At 41.3% G+C, this 20,510-nt stretch overlaps 1 protein-coding gene across 1 annotated transcript in view; it reads right to left on the bottom strand.

Annotated features, from left to right (window-relative positions):
- The window catches only part of cacna1c (calcium channel, voltage-dependent, L type, alpha 1C subunit), a 177,779-nt gene that overhangs the window by 56,145 nt on the left and 101,124 nt on the right, over positions 1 to 20,510 (bottom strand). Inside the window, exons 4-10 of the mRNA XM_063905844.1 lie at positions 20,115 to 20,254; positions 14,709 to 14,848; positions 13,572 to 13,724; positions 11,555 to 11,754; positions 7,972 to 8,075; positions 2,572 to 2,659; positions 1,223 to 1,307 (exon numbers count right to left, since the gene is read on the bottom strand). Of these exons, the coding sequence (XP_063761914.1) occupies positions 1,223 to 1,307; positions 2,572 to 2,659; positions 7,972 to 8,075; positions 11,555 to 11,754; positions 13,572 to 13,724; positions 14,709 to 14,848; positions 20,115 to 20,254 (910 nt within the window). The remainder of the gene's footprint in view (positions 1 to 1,222; positions 1,308 to 2,571; positions 2,660 to 7,971; positions 8,076 to 11,554; positions 11,755 to 13,571; positions 13,725 to 14,708; positions 14,849 to 20,114; positions 20,255 to 20,510) is intronic.

Genomic DNA, 20,510 nt, shown 5'->3' with positions numbered 1-20,510 from the left:
ACATAATATCAGTGATGCAGAACTAGAATAGAATTTGAAGCTTACAGGCACTAATTGCGTGATGTGACATTTAAAAAAAATGTCCCAATTGGGGGCCACATACTGTATTTGTTTGTTTGTTAATGTGCCACACACTGCTGATGTGTTCTGCCACACTGATTGGCCCAGAGGAGCACGGTGGTAACAGGTGAAAACAAGAAGATTCGTTTCGGATTAGCCACAGGAGCGCCCGGCCTTATTTTCATGTAAAGTGGGTCATTGCTCATTCAACCATAGTAATGTCTTGAGCCACACTGAAAGATTAGATCATCATTTTTTGATCCTTCTCCTCTTCCCTTGCTGATCATCAGTGTTTCTCAGAATGAGCCGCAGCCACCTCTGCATATTTAGTCTTCTTCCCTCATTCATTCATCATCGATGTGAGGAAACGGAGCTCTGAGCAGTTATAACAGAGTTCACAGCACACACTGAACAATGCACGCTCAGAAATAGTACAGGCATCGTGTCAAACCGCTGCCTCTCTTTCTCATTATCCCTCTCTGTTTTACGATCTTTCTTCTCTGAGATCAAATCTCCAGGTCAAAAGAGGCCACTGCTGTACTCCCCCTCCCCAGGAAACAAAGCTCACTCCTGGGGAGACTTGTGCCATGTGTGGCTGCCTTTCACTGGAGAGAGACAGGGTGTTAATTTGTGTGTGAACATTTCTGTCACACAACAGTGTATACCTACAGTGTGTGTGTGCTTGTGTTTGTGGCTGTGTGTGTTAGTGTGTGTGTGTGTGTGTGTGTGTGTGTGTGTGTGTGTGTGTGTGTGTGTGTGTGTGTGTGTGTGTGTGTGTGTGTGTGTGTGTGTGTGTGTGTGTGTGTGTGTGTGTGTGTGCCCAGAGGCTATAAGCTCCAGTCTGACACATTCCACTAATATCTAAACAGGGTTTAAGCCTCAGGAGGGTTTTCAGCCAAAGCAGCAGACAATATTAACATCCTCTATGTCAGTCAGGCACTCCATCAGTCCTAACTGCTAATACTACCACACAACCATTCATAAATCACACACACACACCTGCATCCCGAGGCGAACTACAGGAAGTAAATAGATCGACTCTCGCCCTTGGCATATTTAAAAACACAGACACACACACACACACACACACACACACACACACACACACACACACACACACACACACACACACACACACACACACACACACTGAAGTACTCACGGTTTCTAGGTTTGTCATCATCCATGCCCTCCTCTTCATTCTCTGGGTCAATGTCCTCAGCCTGAGTGATCCAGTCTAAATAGCCCTATATTCACACACGCACGCACACACGCACGCACACACACACACACACACACACACACACACACACACACACACACACACACACACACACACACACACACACACACACACACACACACACACACACACACACATTCACACACACACAGCATAGGAAATACTGGCTGGTTAGCAGTGCGTATCAACAAAACAAACATTGGTTTGAAATGTTTTTATCAAATATTGTTACTTATTCTTATACTAAAAACTGAGATGATTTAAGGAAAAATATTAGTTGCAACAACTTTATTCTTAATTGTCCCCTACTGTGCAAAATGAGCTTGTTGCTGTCTTTATATAAAATATGTGTCCCTGGTGTGTAACGAGACTCACAAAGTGTCCGAAAATACAACCCTCTCTCTTTTCCTCCTCACCCACATCTCTAAAAACGGGGGTACAAACGAGCTGTTCCAGATTTGATGACGCCACATTGGAAATGTGGGCTGGCTTTACATTGAATTCCTGGCAACGTCCCCCCCCACGTTCCAACCTATCCTTGGCAATATACAGTTGCGAGCTGAATCCCCTCCACAGCACCTCTATGTGTGTGTGTGTTCAGCAGGATGTCTGCAGGGACTCAGAGTTGTTGTTTATATAATACATATAATGTCTCTGTTCTAGTGGGAAACACTGAGAAGTGTTCAGAAATAATGCTGGATGTGCTTTGGAACATAATACGGGGTTTAATCACGGCAGCGTTAAGCTGAGTTTCTCTGTTAGAAACTTCTCTCTTCAGAGGAGAGATCATGATGCTCCAAAGGGGCGTGGCCAGCAGCAGCTAGTTCATCTAAAGTGACAGTCACAGAATCAGCACTTCAGGAACAGGGCTGAAATAGAGGAGTATGAGGCATCCTACAATGGGTATGATTTTCTATTTTGAGCAAAACACTTCACAGACAAGTTTTGTATAGATGGTGCCCTACAATATATTGTTCAAATATAGCACAATACGAGAATATTGAGACTGTTAATGTTAATTATTGAGACTGTTAATGTTAATTAATATTTTTTTATTAATCATAATGTATACACTTGGCTGTCCATTTGATTTACTCTTTTATCCTCCTCCATCGATCTGTATAGAATGTTTTACCTATTGAAATGTATTTAAATCCAATTTGCTTTGATTTCTATGGTTAGTGGCTAACTGGAGCCTGGCAGTAATCTTAGCTGCAGACGAAGACTCTTGCAGCCTCAATAAAGCATGCAGAGAAAGAACCGCCTACCTTGAGGTCTTCTTCTAGCTGCTGTTTTTCTCTGAGTTTCTGGAAGTCACCACGTGCTTTGGCCTTCTCTCTCTCCTTGGAAAACTCTCTGGGAGGAGTGAAACAGGATGGATGGGTTTGGGGGATAGAAAGAGGGATAGAGAGGAAAGAGTGACAAAGGGAGAGAAAAAAATAATCTGAAAATCTAGACTGAAGTGCAAATCATGTGACAATGCTGTGATAATACAGAACATTATTCAGTGTGTCAGGACAGGAAGGAGGGAAAACCTGCTAAATAGAGAAAAAACATGTGAAGAGAAACAAGCTCTGCCAAGGAGATACAGTGTTAGTATGCTAATACAGACGAGAGCACGTCCAGACAGACACTGGAGCTGGATGCACAGCTCAGACAATCCAATTCAGACAGATACATGTTGCAGCAGCCAAGAGATATACAGTGTTTATATGTTGGTAGGCATTATAACGCCACGTATAAAGAGCTGCAATTTGATTTGATCACATCAGTAATACACCTTTTATACCCTACTTTTGACAATCGATCTATTTCTGTAAACATGTTCCCACTGATATATAAAGTGTCTGAGTTGATGAAGCTGTATTTTAATCAATAAGCCTGGTGAACTGGTGAGAATGTGAATTGAGACACCCCGAATGACTGACTGACTGACTGACTAGGATGAGGGAAGGAGAGAGCTTTGAACAAATTTCCCTTAAGTGTTAGTTCCTTTATTTCTGAAGGTAGCACCTGCAGCGAAAAAACATTGCTGAGAACGGACAAAACCTTAATATTTCTCGAGGATCCCTCACACACTTAGTGTTAATGTCACATAAGTGCATTGTTTTATGCCATTGTAATAAGTACTTAAAATAGTTCATGATCTAAAAGACCAAAATAGACAGAATTTAGTGATGACAATCTTTAAGAAATGCTGATTAGTCGTCTAATTGTTGCTGTCCCAAGGCCCCAGGTGCTCCCAAGCCTGCTGGGAGTTGCAGTTTCTGCAGTGCATTGCAGGGTCGTCCCCCCCCAGCTGCAATATGCTTGGTACAGCCCCGGAGGGAGAGACAGAGGGCATCCCTCTCCAGCTGAACCGCCTCAGCTTGCTCCCGTCAAATTGGAGGAGAAGTGGGTCTGCACTGAGGGCGTCCTGCTTCACCGAGCTCCTCACCTCTGGCATCGCTTTCTTTCGGTCACGACCCAGAGGTTTTCTAGGTTGGAATGACGATAGACGGGTAAACTGAAAGATTGATTTTGTACTTGAGCTACCTTTTTATTCAGCACTTGGCATTCTTTACGTAGTAAAGAAAATGATTGAAGTGTGTAAATGTAGACTTAACATGGACAAACTGTTTAAAGTCCTTAAGCTACTAATTATGGAGCTTGGTTATCTTTTTTGAATACTTATTGATATAGTACGATTCCAGCTTTTTCAGGTTTGTCAGGATGTTATGTGGACTCAGAGGACGTTGATTTAAGACAACTAAAATCTATGTTAGGAGAGTGTGAAATATTGAAATTGTATGATGAAACCTGGTGAAAGTACGTCCAAGAAAGAAAGAATTAAAGAACATGTGATTAATCGCTGCATTAGGGGAAGGTCAAAGTCAGGTTGGAGGCCAATAATTCATCGGGAGGAGAGCTGGCAGGAGCTGGGAGGCTTGAGAACATTTTCAGCTGAAAATGAATACACACAAAGGTGTAAATAGCCAAATAACTGTGGTGTAGCTATTTTCTCCCAGGTGCAAATACATACTCTGCAATGTTTATTTAAGTGGCTTTTTTGCAGCTATGAAAGTTTCACACTTAAAGTATCTAAACATGTTACCTGGAGAGCATCACAGGATCCATAATGTAATGGGTCTATTTTCATTGTTTTCTACAGTCAGTCTATTGCCTGGAACAGAATCACAGTGTGTGTGTGAGCCTGCCAGTGGGTTTTCTGCGTGAAATTTGGTGGAATTATAGAACAGATCACACCTACAGACAACACAGTCACACACTCGCACAAAAGGCAGATCAATGAGCATTAGGACACCCTGCTACTGTTGTGCTTGTCATAACATTAGACCCAATCTTATTGATCTGTGGTTGTGTGTGCCAGTGTGTGTTTGTGAGAGCACAACTCTCAGCGATCACTCTCAATTTACTGCTCTCATCATCTATCCTTTTCCCCGTAAATGGTCATTGGATTTTCTTTTTTCCTAATTTTCTGTTACCCCCCCCGGTCTCTCTCATTCCCCTTTCTTTCTATTTACACATTACATCAAGTACAGACAAACACCATCACACCCCATGTTTCTGTCTCTGCGCCCACCGCTCCCCTTCTTCCTGTTTGGCCATTAGTTATTATGCCAATCTGAGACCCACACACACTGCATGGAGGAAGCAGTTGGTAAAAGGTCAGGCTGTGTAGTGTGTTGACAGCATCATTAGTCAGAAGTCAGACAAAAGAGTCAGACAGCCAAACCCCCCCAAGCTGTTTGGACCAGATAGACCTGTATTATTTTTCCCACAATGCTGCTGTCACATCACTGTGGGTATCCAGAGTCAGATACAGGTCAGTCAGTCAGGGGTGAGACACTTCACTTCTTAAGTTCGTCTTAACCTACGGCGTGTGAAGAAACCCTCAGGAACAGTCAAAATAAGAATTGAACAATTCACCCCAAGCTCTGTTCTCTTATAACTCATATAAGAAACAACCTGCCTGTGAATTAACCCTGTAGCAGTTTAAATGTATATCTGTCCAAATTGCCATGAATTCATCATTAGATATGCATGGAATTCTCATAATTACAGTAGCATATCAATTCCTAAGATATGCCCAAAACATGTTTACAAGGTCACAGTAAACTTTCACTTTGACAGTCAAATTTCAGTTCATCCTTAAGACCAATTTTAAGAAATTCCCTCCAGGCGTTCCAAAGATATTGCATTCACAAGAGTAGGGGGGGGGTTAGACAAACAACTGCGGGAAATCCACATACATTCTTAAAACATATTGGACATTAGCATCAATTAAATTAATACATGTTAGATGTCCCTTTTGTGCGCTGGTATGTATTGTGTTTATTCCGTGTATCTACGGACCATTTGTATCAACACATTTCCTTTCAGAAGCAGGAAAAACAGACAGCAAAGCTTTTCTAAGAACCACAGCGTGAAGGAAAGGGAGAGAAGTTAGTCTCAAGTGACCTTTGACCTTGCCCTTACCCGCTCAATACCCCCAGAACCAAGTTTAGCACAAAGAAGGATCCGATGATGATTAAGGTGACAAAATACACCCAGGGCCACTTGTACCCTGCTGCGTCATTCACCTGGTGGAGAGACGAAGGCGTGGGACCAAGGAGGGGAGACAGGAAGGATAAATGCCCGGGGGAAGGATGTGAGGGAGGAAAAGAAGCCAAGTAGAGAGGACATGGATTGAGAGGAAAGGGATGAAAGTAAGGAATGAGCAGTATGGGAGGTTAAGAGGGAAGGGAGGAAGGGAAGAGGGAAGGGGTTAGATCCTCAGTGAAAGTTCCCAACAGATGGAACTGTATGCTTCTGCAGGATCCCTGCCGGGATAATGGTGCATTTAGAGCATTTCTCAGAGTCACTTAATGGGCCCCATGGCAACGTATCTGACCTTCTGTATTCAACTTTAAACACCTATCAGGTGAGGGCATGTAAGGGAAGGTTACAAGCTTCCATTTACTTTACATCCCCCGAAAAGAGTTCATGTAAACCCTGTGAAGAGAAGGCATTTTGTATAGACACTTACCGACAGTGCAGCAAGACTCCCGTGGATTGGACATTATACTGTCGTCATGACAGGTTTTTCTCTCGATGCATAAAAAAAAGGAATTTAATAATAAAAACCCCAAAACAGTTAAGTCTTAGATTCATTTTAAAACACACTTTCATTTTCTAATTAAATTTGAAGTGTAATATATTATATTTTGATTATTGATATTATTTCATTTACATTGTTGTGGCGGTTATATTTATCATTTAACTCAGATTTTTGTATATATGGTAACGCTTCTATGAAGGAGAAGATGCAGGATTCCGTCGTATAATTTCTATTTTTAATGCCATGTTTCCTCTCAGACTTCACTCTGTCCTCAGAACAACCTTTTTTTTCCCTGGTGTGTTTTCCCTGTTGTGCAAGCTTTTTTAGGTTCCACCTCTACAGCTGACCTGAGGGGTGAATTATTAATACCCCAGTGTGTCCCTACAGCCCGGGTGGTGCTTGTACTAAAACAGAGTGACTTGGCAGAGCGGGGTAAAACTGCACACAGCCCGTCTGCTGGAGCAGCATTTAGTGAAACAAAACATACACACGCCTCCATACAAATACACACACGCTGCAAACACACACACAATGTCAGCAGAGGCTAATATGCACATGAGACAAACATGTATGACGTCAACCAACACATGTAAACAAACATGGTGAATCTGTAAAAGCAGTCATCTGATTAAGGAGGAAAAGGGGTATCTTAAAACTGAGCCTTGGAAACATCGAAAACTAAAAAAGAGAGTTGCTTGTGTATGTTATTAGAATGTGTTTGTCAAAAGAAGAGTCCAGCAAGTGTTTGTGGGTGAATGTGATTCTCTAAGGCTGCTGACAAAGGAGTGAAAAAGAGAGGATAGAACTGTAATTCAGTCAGTTCATCTTTCCTCGACTGTAGAGGATTAAGATCTTTACAAGAGGAGCTCCAGCTGTACTTGTACTGGAAGACTGCTGGTGTGACACTGCCAGAATCATCCTCCTCTTATTTGCATTTGATTGCTTCTGTGTATCACTTAACTCTACCGAAAGAATCTGCAAATCAATGCTAATCAGACTGCTTATAAATTAAGCTCTACCAAAAATATTTGGGATCAAAGGTTCACCTACTTGGGTGACCTTCAGTCTTTAGCCAAGTGATGCAACCCTTGTATAAATCCCTTCAGTGTGCAGTGTGATGACAGGGATTACAGTGTTAAAGGCTGTAGCATGTGGACTTTACAGCATTGGATTCTGGATTTATACAGCAGTTGAACTATCCCACTTGTGACAATAGCCTCCAAAGGATATACAAAAATGTGAAGTAGAGCTTATGTGACATTATATTCAGAAGAAAATCTTATTTACTTAAATACTGCCATGTGAAGTTAACCTCCTCTGATAAATCCATTGCCAATAATACAATAAAAATGCCCAATAAGTGTTGTGTGTTATTTCCATTCTATTCCACTATTTAGTGGTTCAATGGATCCTCCAAATCAATCACAAACTGCACTTTAAATGTCTGTTCCAGGGAGTCTTGTTGCATGGTCAATAATCACATCTTAAACACTTTGCACCGTACAGCCTCATCACAAACAACTCACATACAGACATTTGTACACACGACAACAGCACAACCTCTTACCCGCTCAACACCCCCAGAACGAGATTGAGAACGAAAAAGGAGCCGAAGATGACGAGAGAGACAAAATAGACCCATGGCAGCTCATAGCCCATAGCATCCTGCATCTGAGAGACGAGAGACATGGGAGAGAAGCAGAAGGAGAGAAGACAGGGGTTAACAGGAGGAAGGTGGTGGAGGAAAGACAATGGGGAGAGAGGGAAAAGATAGACAATGGGTAAGGTACATAGAGAGAATGAATGAGAGGGGGCAGCAGAGGTCAAGGACAGAAAGTGTGTAAGAGAAGGAATCACGGTAGGAAAAGATGACAATAAGGAAACAAGGAGAGAGCAGTGCATGTTAAAAGCAGTAGAAAGACCTGGCCAAGCAGGGGCAGTGGTGTGGGATAAAGTGTGTGTACAGCCTGGTGTCTGCTGTTAGAGAGCAGAGGCTGGACCAACCACAATAAAGCACACACTAAACAACAGTTAACTGCTTTTGTAACTCAATAAAAATCCTGAGCACTTATTTAAAGTGTGTGTTTACGTAAGTTCACAATCCCTTGATAATAGTTCTCTTGGAGGGATGGGTTTGGGTTTTAATGCTATGCCTCTACATTTGTCCATAAAAACGATTATGTACTGATTATAAGTGACTTACTGCATGTGTATTTAAAGAAATACAATTCAATCAATTTAGGGGCTGTCACAGGGACACATGTTGAACAGTGGAAATGCATGGCCCAACATAAGAAAAGGTTTGGGGTTGTCTCAGTGTTGTGTCATAATCATTCATACTCCCGTCAAATAGGTCCCATTCTTTATCGAGACAGCTGGATATCTAAGCACTCTAAAAACGAGTTGTATGATTAGAACATTGTTTGTTTGTGTGTGTGTGTGTGTGTGTGTGTGTGTGTGTGTGTGTGTGTGTGTGTGTGTGTGTGTGTGTGTGTGTGTGTGTGTGTGTGTGTGTGTGTGTGTGTGTGTGTGTGTGTGTGCGTGTGTACAGGAGGTTGCAGCAGACAGGGCAGTTACAGCAGGGGTGTAGAGCTAGTAAGCTCTCTGCTCCATGTGTATACATACAGCCATGCTTTTATGTACAGTCAGATCACAAACACACACACAAACACACACACACACACACACACACACACACACACACACACACACACACACACACACACACACTCCTAATTCATTCTGCGATAAGTAACCAAACAGAGATAGCTGAAAACAACCTTTCCCAGACCTTACCAATGTAACACATTACTCCATTAGATATGTATTTATTAAGACAATTACTAATCTAATAAAGAATTAAATCCTTTAGTATTCAGATGGCTAGTCCCATTTTGTCCCTCTTATGTATTATTCTCGTCACAGAGCTTCAAATGTATTTGTCTGAAAGCTTAATCTCTAGTGATCTTCGGAAACCTAGGATGTCCTTCACCGCATCTAAAAGGTTTGATGGTATTTAAACACTCTTATATTCATCTGAAGTAGAAAAGCGAATACTGTACTCATTGCTCTATTGACAATATGAATGCATTTTTTGCACATTTCTGATTCTTTTTAAGATGTGCATACAAACAAAAAAACACCTAGCCAGCAGAAACATGTCTCCTCTGGCTAAATCTTATTTAGGATAAGTCAATAATGTAAAAACTCTAGATACTGGATAAGAATGGTTCTTTGTGAAGCGACTTATTATTCATTCATGGAGATAGAAGATTCCTTTAGGATCATGGAAACAAAACACTGTCATAAATGCATTATGTGTTGTTAAATAACCGTCTGAGAAAACATCATTATTTAGATTTCAGAGAAATGGAAGCCGAGCTCTGTGACCTGAATATAATGATCACACATTAGAAGTGCAAATTGGGGCTATCAAATGAATGGAAATTAGCACAATGTTATTGCCCACTGGACATTTAGTAATAAAGTGTTGTTTTCACAATCTTAACAGGCATTATTCATCTGTACCACATGAGTGCTTTGCAGTGAGACAGCATAAAGAGAAAAGAGATTTGTAACAACAAAACCTTTGACCTTTCTGCTAGCAATAGGTTAAAGTTAAAGTCAGGTGAGTGAAAAGGTATTAAAGAGAATGAAAATGTAATTTAAGACACGTTTAAAATGGATAGCTCCCTTTTAAAAGTGTGTGTTGGTGCAGCTATATCTCCGCATCATGTTCCAATTATCACTACTGTATTATATTTCATATCACAATACAAATCATAGCCACACCTCCAGCTGTGCCAAATTGTTTAAAGATAATTCTAAGTAAGATCTTAGGAAGAGAGATTGCAAACTGGTTGTAATGAGGCTTTAAAATATACAGTACATGCTCAGCAGGATGTAGATTTAAGAGATTGTTTTGTAAAAGATCTTTGCGCTGATTGTATATTGAAACTGTTCCTTACATGTTTCATATTATTTGTATTCTTATTATCCTTGTGTGAACTATATCTGTACTGTCCTGTTTCACTCTGGTGTTGCTATAGCACCTGAGACGAAATCAATAAAGGCCTATCTTATCTTATAATGACTTGATATGAGCAGTTGCTGATCATCTCTTTAAAAGCTGACATATTGCCAATCAGCAACATGATGGTGACATAATGACTAATGTTACAAAGGATTTTGATTAGCCTGAAAAATAATGATTGCCCAAGCCGCACAGTCCCGCTGCTTATGGTGGAACAGCGCGTGTGTTACACAGGGCCGTAGTAGTGGCAACATCACAGGGCAATGGATAAATATTTGGAAAAAACACTGTTTTTGAGCCCTTACCACCCATTATTGGGACATCAATAAAATCATAATCTGGGTGTAGAGCCAAACCTCCAGGTCTAAATGAAATGCTAAAAAATCCAGCAAATGTGGGAGGGAGATTGAACCCTCCTGAACATTGATTAACAGCACCGACTAATCCTTTGGTTTATTTAGCTGGACAGGGCTGCTGCCTGCCTCTGCCCATTCACTGAGGGAGGTATTGTTTTCATGTGTTCATACGCCTCGCTGGCTGTGTGTGTGTGTGTGTGTGTGTGTGTGTGTGTGTGTGTGTGTGTGTCTGTGTGTGTGTGTGTGTGTGTGTGTGTGTGTGTGTGTGTGTGTGTGTGTGTGTGTGTGTGTTTTCACTTGAATCAAGAATCAGGATTCTGCACACGTTCCAAATGAATCAGCGCCTTCAATTACACAGTGTATTGTCTGCATCGATTTATCCCGAGATATGAGCTAACGCGCTCACAAATGCAATGTGTGTGTGTGTCCTGATTCGTGTGTGTGTGTGTGTGTGTGTGTGTGTGTGTGTGTGTGTGTGTGTGTGTGTGTGTGTGTGTGTGTCTTATTGTGTTCATACCTGCCTTTCTGAGAGGAGTGTTGTTTTTTTATATCAATTTTTCAAAAGCACTCATGTGGCATTGATGTAACAGATACAGTACAGCGGCTACACACACCAAGCAGATGGTACTGTCTTCACACACACACACACACACACACACACACACACACACACACACACACACACACACACACACACACACACACACACACACACACACACACGCACACAGACTGAGACACTACTGTGGTTTCCGGCTCACCCAGTACAGCACTTCCGTCCAGCCCTCCATGGTTATACACTGGAACACCGTCAACATGGCAAAGGCAAAGTTGTCAAAGTTGGTGATGCCGTCGTTGGGGCCCTCCCACCCCCCCATACAGTGGGTTCCATTGTGCATACAGTGTCGACCGTAAGCTCCGTCAAGCGCACACGGTGCCGGCTTTTTTTCCGTAAAGGTGCCTGTGACCAAAGAAAGGAGAGGAAGAGAAAGATGGTTATTATTGTGGAAATGTATCCTTTAAGTGTCATTCAGTTCTTTGGAAACTTGTCTTTGCCGTTGCTCACTATGGCTGTGACCCAGAGGCTTCTTTACACCACACCACACACTGTTTATAGTACACATATCTATATATTATACATATCTGCCATATACATCTGTTATACGTAATATATGCATCTGTCCATACCTCCTCATTCAACAGTGTAAAGTGTTTAAATACTCTCAATGTATTCCACATATGTATATATTTCACATCCTCAAATCTTTATTGTTGTTATTGTAAATATTCTTCTCTCTTTTTGCACTATTTTATTTATCTTATTTGCACCATGTATGTTGAGTTGTTGGAGGAGCATGGGATATAAGATTTTCATTGCCAACATATACGTTGTATATGCTGTGCATATGACAAATAAAACCTTGAAACATGTCTGGCATCCTTCTGTTCTCTAGCATTCGACACGCTAAAGGGAGCCACTTTCTCAAGCAAATTATCACACGGGTGTAACCTGTTGTAATTAGCATGGCTTATGTCCTTTTGTTTAACATTCGGTAGGCTGTAATGTCAAAAAACTTAGGTGCCTGTACCTCTTTGTTTCCTGTTTCTCTGACTTGTGATTCTGTGTAATCTGGGTCAGATGCTGCAGACTTCCGTCCTTCCAGCTGGAATAGATTCTGTCTAATGCTTCGACTCTTCATTGAATAACACAACTTTGGTTTGACTTCTATATTTATTCATTGGGATGTTTCTTACTGGTGTTCCTTGAAAGTTGTAATCTTCATCCACTCTTGCTTTTGTTGCTCACAGCAATGTACCTTTGACTTTTTATAAAAGCAATCTTCTAATATAGCTGCTCATCTTTGGGCTCCACAGTGAAGGTCTCATGCCCCTCCACTTTCTAGAAGTGGTCCAACCGTAAGTCACCCCACACTGGGCCAGACTTGAGGAGGGAGTATAAAATAACTCTCGCTTTGCAATTCTACTAAATCTTTTAACGTAATCTATAAATAATTTATCTAAAAGGGAAAAAAAAGCGATATTTTCTTGAAAAGGTTAAACAAGGACACAGTGGACTGTAGAACAGCCATAAAACGGATCAATGTGAAAAGGTGTGTTGCTAATTGTACAAAACAAGCCCTCCAGGGTGATGTATGGGATATCAGAGTATTCCACCAGCACTTACCCGGTGCAGAGCTAATGCCTCTCAGGAGACCTATAACATCACCATAACAACACTTAAGTCCATGTATACCTAGGGACCTTTACTGAAAAGGGTTTTCATCATTTAGGGCAGCAGCTGTTTCAATTACCCCCCAATTATTCATACTCCGAAACGTAAATGATGGTTTGAATAATAAATGAACATCATCATTTAAACTGTTTAAGGTATGTGCTCTCTGCTTTGATGGCCTATAGGTGGTGTCTAACTGATGGATATTTATGCTGTTTTATCTGAGTTTGAAAGGCTGCGGCGTTAGGGATGCACCTGTGTCCATCTCATGGGTTGATATGTGAATATATGCTCACTGAGGTGTGCTTTCACACACAGTTGTGTACTCGCTTCAAAATGTATGAGAGTGTATGTGTTTGACCATGCATGTTTGTATTTGAATCTGTGCATCAGTGCGCAATGGTCTGTATATTCTCTCCCTGTGCCGCTAAGTCTGTGTGTGTGTGTGTGTGTGTGAGTGTGTGTGTGTGTGTGTGTGTGTGTGTGTGTGTGTGTGTGTGTGTGTGTGTGTGTGTGTGTGTGTGTGTGTGTGTCTGTGTGTTTACCTGTTTGCTCGTGAGCACAGGTCTTGTGCATCTTGCCCATGAAGAGCTCCAGGCCAATGATGGCATAGATGATGATGACAAAGAGGACCAGCAGGGCGATGTGGAGCAGAGGAACCATGGCTTTGATTATGGAGTTCAACACTACCTGTAAACCTGAAACACACACAAACACACAAACACAAACAAACACACACATACACACACACACACACACACACACACACACACACACACACACACACACACACACACACACACACACACACACACACACACACACACACAGAGGGACTGCTGAGAACACATAGAGGGTGAACACAGAAAAACCGACTGTATTCAAATTAAAGACAGGCAGCAATGTTGATGATGAAAGTCTTATTATCATTCAAAAAGGAACCACATACTAATAATCAGATATGCTGATTGAAATACATTCTGATAAGAAGGCTTATTGTTGTGAAACAGTCAAAAGTACACACATTTTATTCTCCAAAGATAAACTTTTGGTCACAATTATCTTTGGAGAATAAAATGCGTGCTTATTTTATTTATTTTGGTTCATTTGTCCAAAAAATGTATATTGTTTACATACTCTATATACACACCTTATATACTTGTTGATGGAAACAGCTCAGGTTGATATTCAAATTGTCTTTTAAGATAGATTTATTACAAAGTTCATTTACAGATCATTCCTTTTGTAAAGTCTACAGCACATGGCACAGCGAGCCTGCAGCTTTTAACCAGAACAACAAGAGTGTGTGATGTACACTAGCAAGCTGGTGTTTGCCTGCTACTGTAATCACAAGACATGACACACACACACTCCCACAGGTGCACACACTCGCACAGCTTTCATCCACGACATCCTCTCCTGTCCTCTGTCCTGTTGGATTATTGATTCCTGTAATCACTGACACAGACAGGCTGACAGACAACTCATCTACTGCCACTGCTGTCGGAGTACCTGATAAGAGGACTCTTTGTGTCAGTGTGTGTGGATTTACGTGTGCCACTGTGTGTGTGCCACTGAGGGCAATATCAGCTCCAATCTGTGTTTCATTTCTCCCCCACCTCACCCAATCACCATTCACACCTGGTCCTCAGAGAAGCGTTTTTTTTACTCTCTGTACTTACTGGGTACTCCAGAGACCAGTCTGAGGGGTCTGAGTACTCTGAAGGCCCTCAGAGCCTTTACATCGAAGCCCGCCGCCTTCCCTCCAATAGGAGTAGCCCCGTCGCCTTTTGTGGCCTGCTCCAAGATCGCACTGAATAACCTGTAAGACAAGAAGCAGGGACTTCAATAGGCATCATCGGCAGGCTGACATCCCATTTCCACATCTGGAGAATATCTAAGAGAGGGGACAACAATACAAGAGTTACAGGATAAATGAGTAGCTGCAGTTGTTGTCTTTATTGCTTTTTACTTCTCCTCTGTCGCTACAGCTGTCAATACTAAACTGAACCATGTGCATCATCTTTATCATCATCTATAAAACACCTTAAGTGTTGTACATTTTGACATCACTACTTTGCGACCAAAATGTAAACGCAACAGTACAGACATCTGCACACAAAATGAAATGTGCTTCGGGGTAAAAAAAACGTAACAATAGGAAATAAAAACAACTGCATTAGTAAACTCTCTATCAGATTAATAAAAAGTGTTTCATCTGTCCACTCACAGATGAAGAAATGTGAGGCGCTCCACTTGAATGATTTGACAGGACACTGTGTGTGTCTGTAGTGAAGAGAGCTGTACCTAAAATGTGTTTCTAAAGCAGTGTGTGCACACAGCACCGTCACAATGAATATAACACACATTTATACTGTATTTGGGATGTCACACAACCTCCCCTGTCTATCCATGTGATCTATCTTGTACTTAAAACTGATGCATAATTATCTTAATTATCATAGATACAGCTACGGAAAAACAAAGAGACCACTCCAAATGTTTATTAAATCTCAATCTCTACATGTATGGCAGCCATTGCAGTGTTTGTTGAATTCCAACACAGAGAAATGTTGTCAAAGACATACCTATAAATAGTAAAACCGGAGAAACTGATAATGCTGCAGTGGTTGATGCAGTACTTTTGTACTTTTACTTGCGTTTGAATGCAGGACTTTTACTTGTAACTTGAACCTTTTACTTTTAGTACAAGATTTGAGTACTTCTTCCACCTCCGCACGATGGCTTCTATCCCCTGTGATATTATTCACACTCTTTGGATCTCAGTTGAATGTATGTCCATCCAGCTGAGCGTATCTCTCACTCCTCTCTTGTCTCTCTGAGATCCGTAGGAAATCACCGTACAACACCATTATCCAGCTAGCGTTGCTCAAAGGCCAGTCAGCAGCGAGTTAGTCATGGAGGATTATCAATTAGCACCGATGAAATGGCCACTTGAAAAGACCTCTCAAAACATATCGCCATCTCTCTCCCTCTTGGCCTTTCTATTTCGCACTACCTCCCTCTCAGTTTGATTCACTCTCCTTTGAAACAGAGTACGGTAAACGAGTAGAGGACGCACAGTTTTGCACCAGCAGCGTTTCACAGTGCATGTTTTTGCCATGGTGGGGTGTTAAATGATAATTAGAGTACATCCACAGCTAAAGATAGCAGAAGCTGCGTGAATACAGAGAGATAACAGGCTATGTGTGGTTTCATAGTAGTAGAAATACTAGTATACTAATCATATCATGTTTCTATAATTAGGAACTAATATAAGGGCCTGCTACTTATATTTATATTATGTATTATATTATGTATCACTGGTTTTTAAAGCTCTTAATGGCTTGGCACCCGCGTACCTGACTGAGTCTCTATATTTTTATGTCCCTAGACGAGCTCTGAGGTCCTCCTCAGCTGGCTTTTTAAATATTCCTAAAGTCCCCTAAAATAAAATGGGTGAGGCCACTTTTATACACTACGCTCCAAAACTGTGGAACAACCACCCAGGAAATATCAGAGAGGCCGACTCAGTGGATATTTTTAAACGACAGCTAAAGACACATTTTTTAGATGAGCTTTTTATTAGCGGTGCACTCCTTTTAAATGGTCTTTTCGTCTTTATTATTTACCTACTTTTATATTGTTTTATTGATCTTAAAGGGTTTTAATTTGTATTATTTATGTAACAGTTTTAATAGCAACATTCCTTTTAAGTTGGTCTTTAAACATTTTATCGTTTATTATTATCTAACCATACCTAAGCTAGAATGAATCTCTTAACCTGTTAAAATGTTATACTTTGTATACTCTGCATGTCATCTATGAAAAGTGCTATATAAATAAAGCTTTATTTATTATTTATTTATTGCTTTTAAGTAGTTAGTATCCTAACCAATCTAAAGCCTAAATATATTTTACAAATAATATGTTAAATTCAAAAGATTTAAAAACACTGGAAGCAAAAGGAAATAAAAGTTAGAATTTGAGAGACTGGAACCAGAGACTTTTGCAAGATAAATTAAGGATTTTCTTCGTCAATTGACTAATAAATTAATCAACTGATTCAACTATATTATAATACTTAAAAGCATTTACCGTCTCTTTGAACAGTGTTGAAAAAGCAAAGATGAGAAGAATGATAATAGCGCAACTAACAAGAATAGAATTATACTTTTGAGGGTAAAGAGAAGCAAAAGAGATATTCTATAACTATACTATATGAAGTTACTATTTGCATTGTACACACACACACACACACACACACACACACACACACACACACACACACACACACATACACACACACACACACACACACACACATACACACACACACACACACACACACACACACACACACACACACACACACACACACACACACACACACACACACACACACACACACACACCCTGTTAGCCAGTGCAGGCGTACAGGTGTGCGCATACATGTGTGTGAGTGTGTGCCTCGAAGGCTGCTCAGCACCAGGTACAAACTCATTCACCCATATGGTGAACTTTCCAGAGGGAGCAAACTCTGTCACTTCTCATCCACACACACACACACACACACACACACACACACACACACACACACACACACACACACACACACACACACACACACACACACACACACACACACACACACACACACACACACAGGGATACAGTGCTGTCACAGCTGAACATTTCCTGGATCTGTGTGTGCTCATCAAGTGTGTGTTAGTCTTAGTGTGTTAGCCAGTACCGATGTATTCATTTTCCGTTCTGATTTCCATGACAAGTTCTTATATATAAATAAAATATATAAAATAAAATATGTCTTACTCAGAACTTTCCACAATAAAAATGGAGGTTTGTTTAGAAGTTGCTTATATGAGCGTCATCTATTCCATCTAGAACAAAAAAACTGCTTGAATTATGTCAGGGAAATACATGATCACAGAGAGGGATCACTTTTTATCACAGAGGAAACTGTGTGGGAACTCTGGTTTCGGTCTTTTAACAAAAAGTCATGCTGCCTTCATATTGAAGAACAGTCAACTCTGTTTTTATCGCTGCAGAGTCCTGACCCACTGCTAGCAGTTCGCTCCGGTTGACGGTTGCACCATGAGCAGGGCTTCTGGTAAAGCCCTACTTTCTTCAACATCATGCCTTTATGTTAGCCGTTACTGGAGCTCAGCTCATGTCCAAGTTTGTATGAAAAGCCAACATTTTAAACGTGTCATTTTGCACACATCAGAACAATATTTTGATTAAGCCATGTGAAATAGACAGAAGTAAAAACCCTATAAAAGTCTAGAGAGGATATTCAGGATTATCCTCCCTAGAAAGTAAGTCCAAACACTTCTAACGTGTCCTTGAGCAAGAACAGTGAAATGAACACTGAAGCTGCCACCTCCAAAGCTGCAGCAGGTGTCTAACCTCCTGACCTTACTCTAGCAGGGCTTGTGAGGAGGAGACAATTTAAGGGATCAATACAGTACTTCTTGCACATCACATTATGCCCCGCTACAATAAAAGCCCTTATTGTAGCGGAGACAGAAGGAGAGAAAGACGGAGGAAGCAGCCACAGAGGCTATATAACAGCATAAGGGTGCTAAAGGTTGTGTTTATGCCAGGGGCGCTGGCACCATGATGCCAGCCGATGGGGTGGTGGCTTCACCCCAAAGACACACTCTGTGTGTGTGTGTGTGTGTGTGTGTGTGTGTGTGTGTGTGTGTGTGTGTGTGTGTGTGTGTGTGTGTGTGTGTGTGTGTGTGTTTGTGTGTGTTGTGTGTGTGTGTGTGTGTGTGTGTGTGTGTGTGTGTGTGTGTGTGTGTGTCTTTGGGGTGAAGCCAACCATGTTCAGTTAGAGATGGCTAATGTGAGTGCACACTTGACTGGCGATGAACAAGCATCACTGTGTGTGTGTGTGTGTGTGTGTGTGTGTGTGTGTGTGTGTGTGTGTGTGTGTGTGTGTGTGTGTGTGTGTGTGTGTATGTGTGTGTGTGTGTGCGTGTGTGTCTGTGTGTATGTGTCTGTGTGTGTGTCTGTGTGTGTGTGGTTGAGCCTTCCTTCAGGCTGTGGGGTGCTTTCTTGAAATCTCTCTCTTGCACACACACACACACACACACACACACACACACACACACACACACACACACACACACACACACACACACACACACACACACACACACACACACACACACACACACCACGGTCAATTAGACCATTTTTATAGCATTAATGTAACTGTCAGCTCCACTGGCTATTGTGCCATTACCCACACACAACACTGTACGCAAGCACAGCTGGCAGGCGCACGCACACACACACACAAACACACACACTTGCGCACAGGCACAGAGGGTTTAGCAGATGGGCTATGTTGCTGAGTTGCAGATAAAGAAACACAGAGCAAAGCTTTGCTATCAGCATCTAACAAGCTAATCAGTTTAGCCTTCACCAATACACAGAAGACCAGAGTTTACTGCGGCTTTAATACACTCCCTGTGAAGGAAGATTGTTTTATGGCGATGCGTTTTAGGGCAATTGTGTATCATGGTGTTTTACTATTGATGGGCCCATATACGTAAATCACACATACAAGGATAGAAAAGTATTATTCCTCTAGAAAACAAGGCCACCTCTTTTCTCTATCAGCCTCTCTGAATTTGAGATGTGTGCCAGGAGTTTGAATTGAGCAAATCAATAACTGCAGGCAAAGACAAAAGTAGCTTCCCAGTCTTTACTACAGCAAATCAAAGTGTTCATGGAAAGTATGCTCGTATTTCTGAAGACACTAGCACTGTGAGTACTTCTGCTGTTAAACAGAGGCTGCCAATTGTCTTGGCCGTAGTTTCATTTGTTGACAGTAATTATACCAAGGTACTATGATTAATTTGCCAATGATGTGGTGATCTTGAAAGACGTGTCAGGTAGTGCTGTTACAAACCCTGGAGAGACACAGTGAAATATGATTGTACAGGATTCGCTATTTTTGTAATTCCCTCTTTCAAACAACATGGATTCACTACAAGTAGCATTAAAAAAACATTTCACAGCTCTTATCCTTCAGTGTGTTTCTGTCCACTCACCCTACGACTACGATGATGAAGTCGAGCAGATTCCAGCCGTTTCTCAGGTAGGCGTTGGGGTGGAAGAGCAGGCCGTAGGCTATTACCTTCAAGAAAGCCTCCACCGTGAAAATGATGAGGAAAAGATACTCCACACGCTCCTGTAGAGACACACAAACAAAACAGGTCCATATGTTTGTCTGAGCAGGAGCATTGCAGGGTATGCAAAAACAAATAAAACCACAGTAGATGAAAGGGAGGACATTATAGAAAGATCACAGGGTAATGAGTAATACTGTAAATCCTGCACAGCCCTTTGAACATGTTGCACATTTCTGCTCCACACAACCTCTTTTTAAATCCACACAGCTCTCCACTTGGAATATAGTATTCGTCATATTTTATTTTATTTGGTTT

Source organism: Eleginops maclovinus, chromosome 17, assembly GCF_036324505.1.
Source record: "Eleginops maclovinus isolate JMC-PN-2008 ecotype Puerto Natales chromosome 17, JC_Emac_rtc_rv5, whole genome shotgun sequence".
Lineage (NCBI taxonomy): Eukaryota > Metazoa > Chordata > Actinopteri > Perciformes > Eleginopidae > Eleginops > Eleginops maclovinus.
This window is presented reverse-complemented; position numbering and strand designations above follow the sequence as displayed.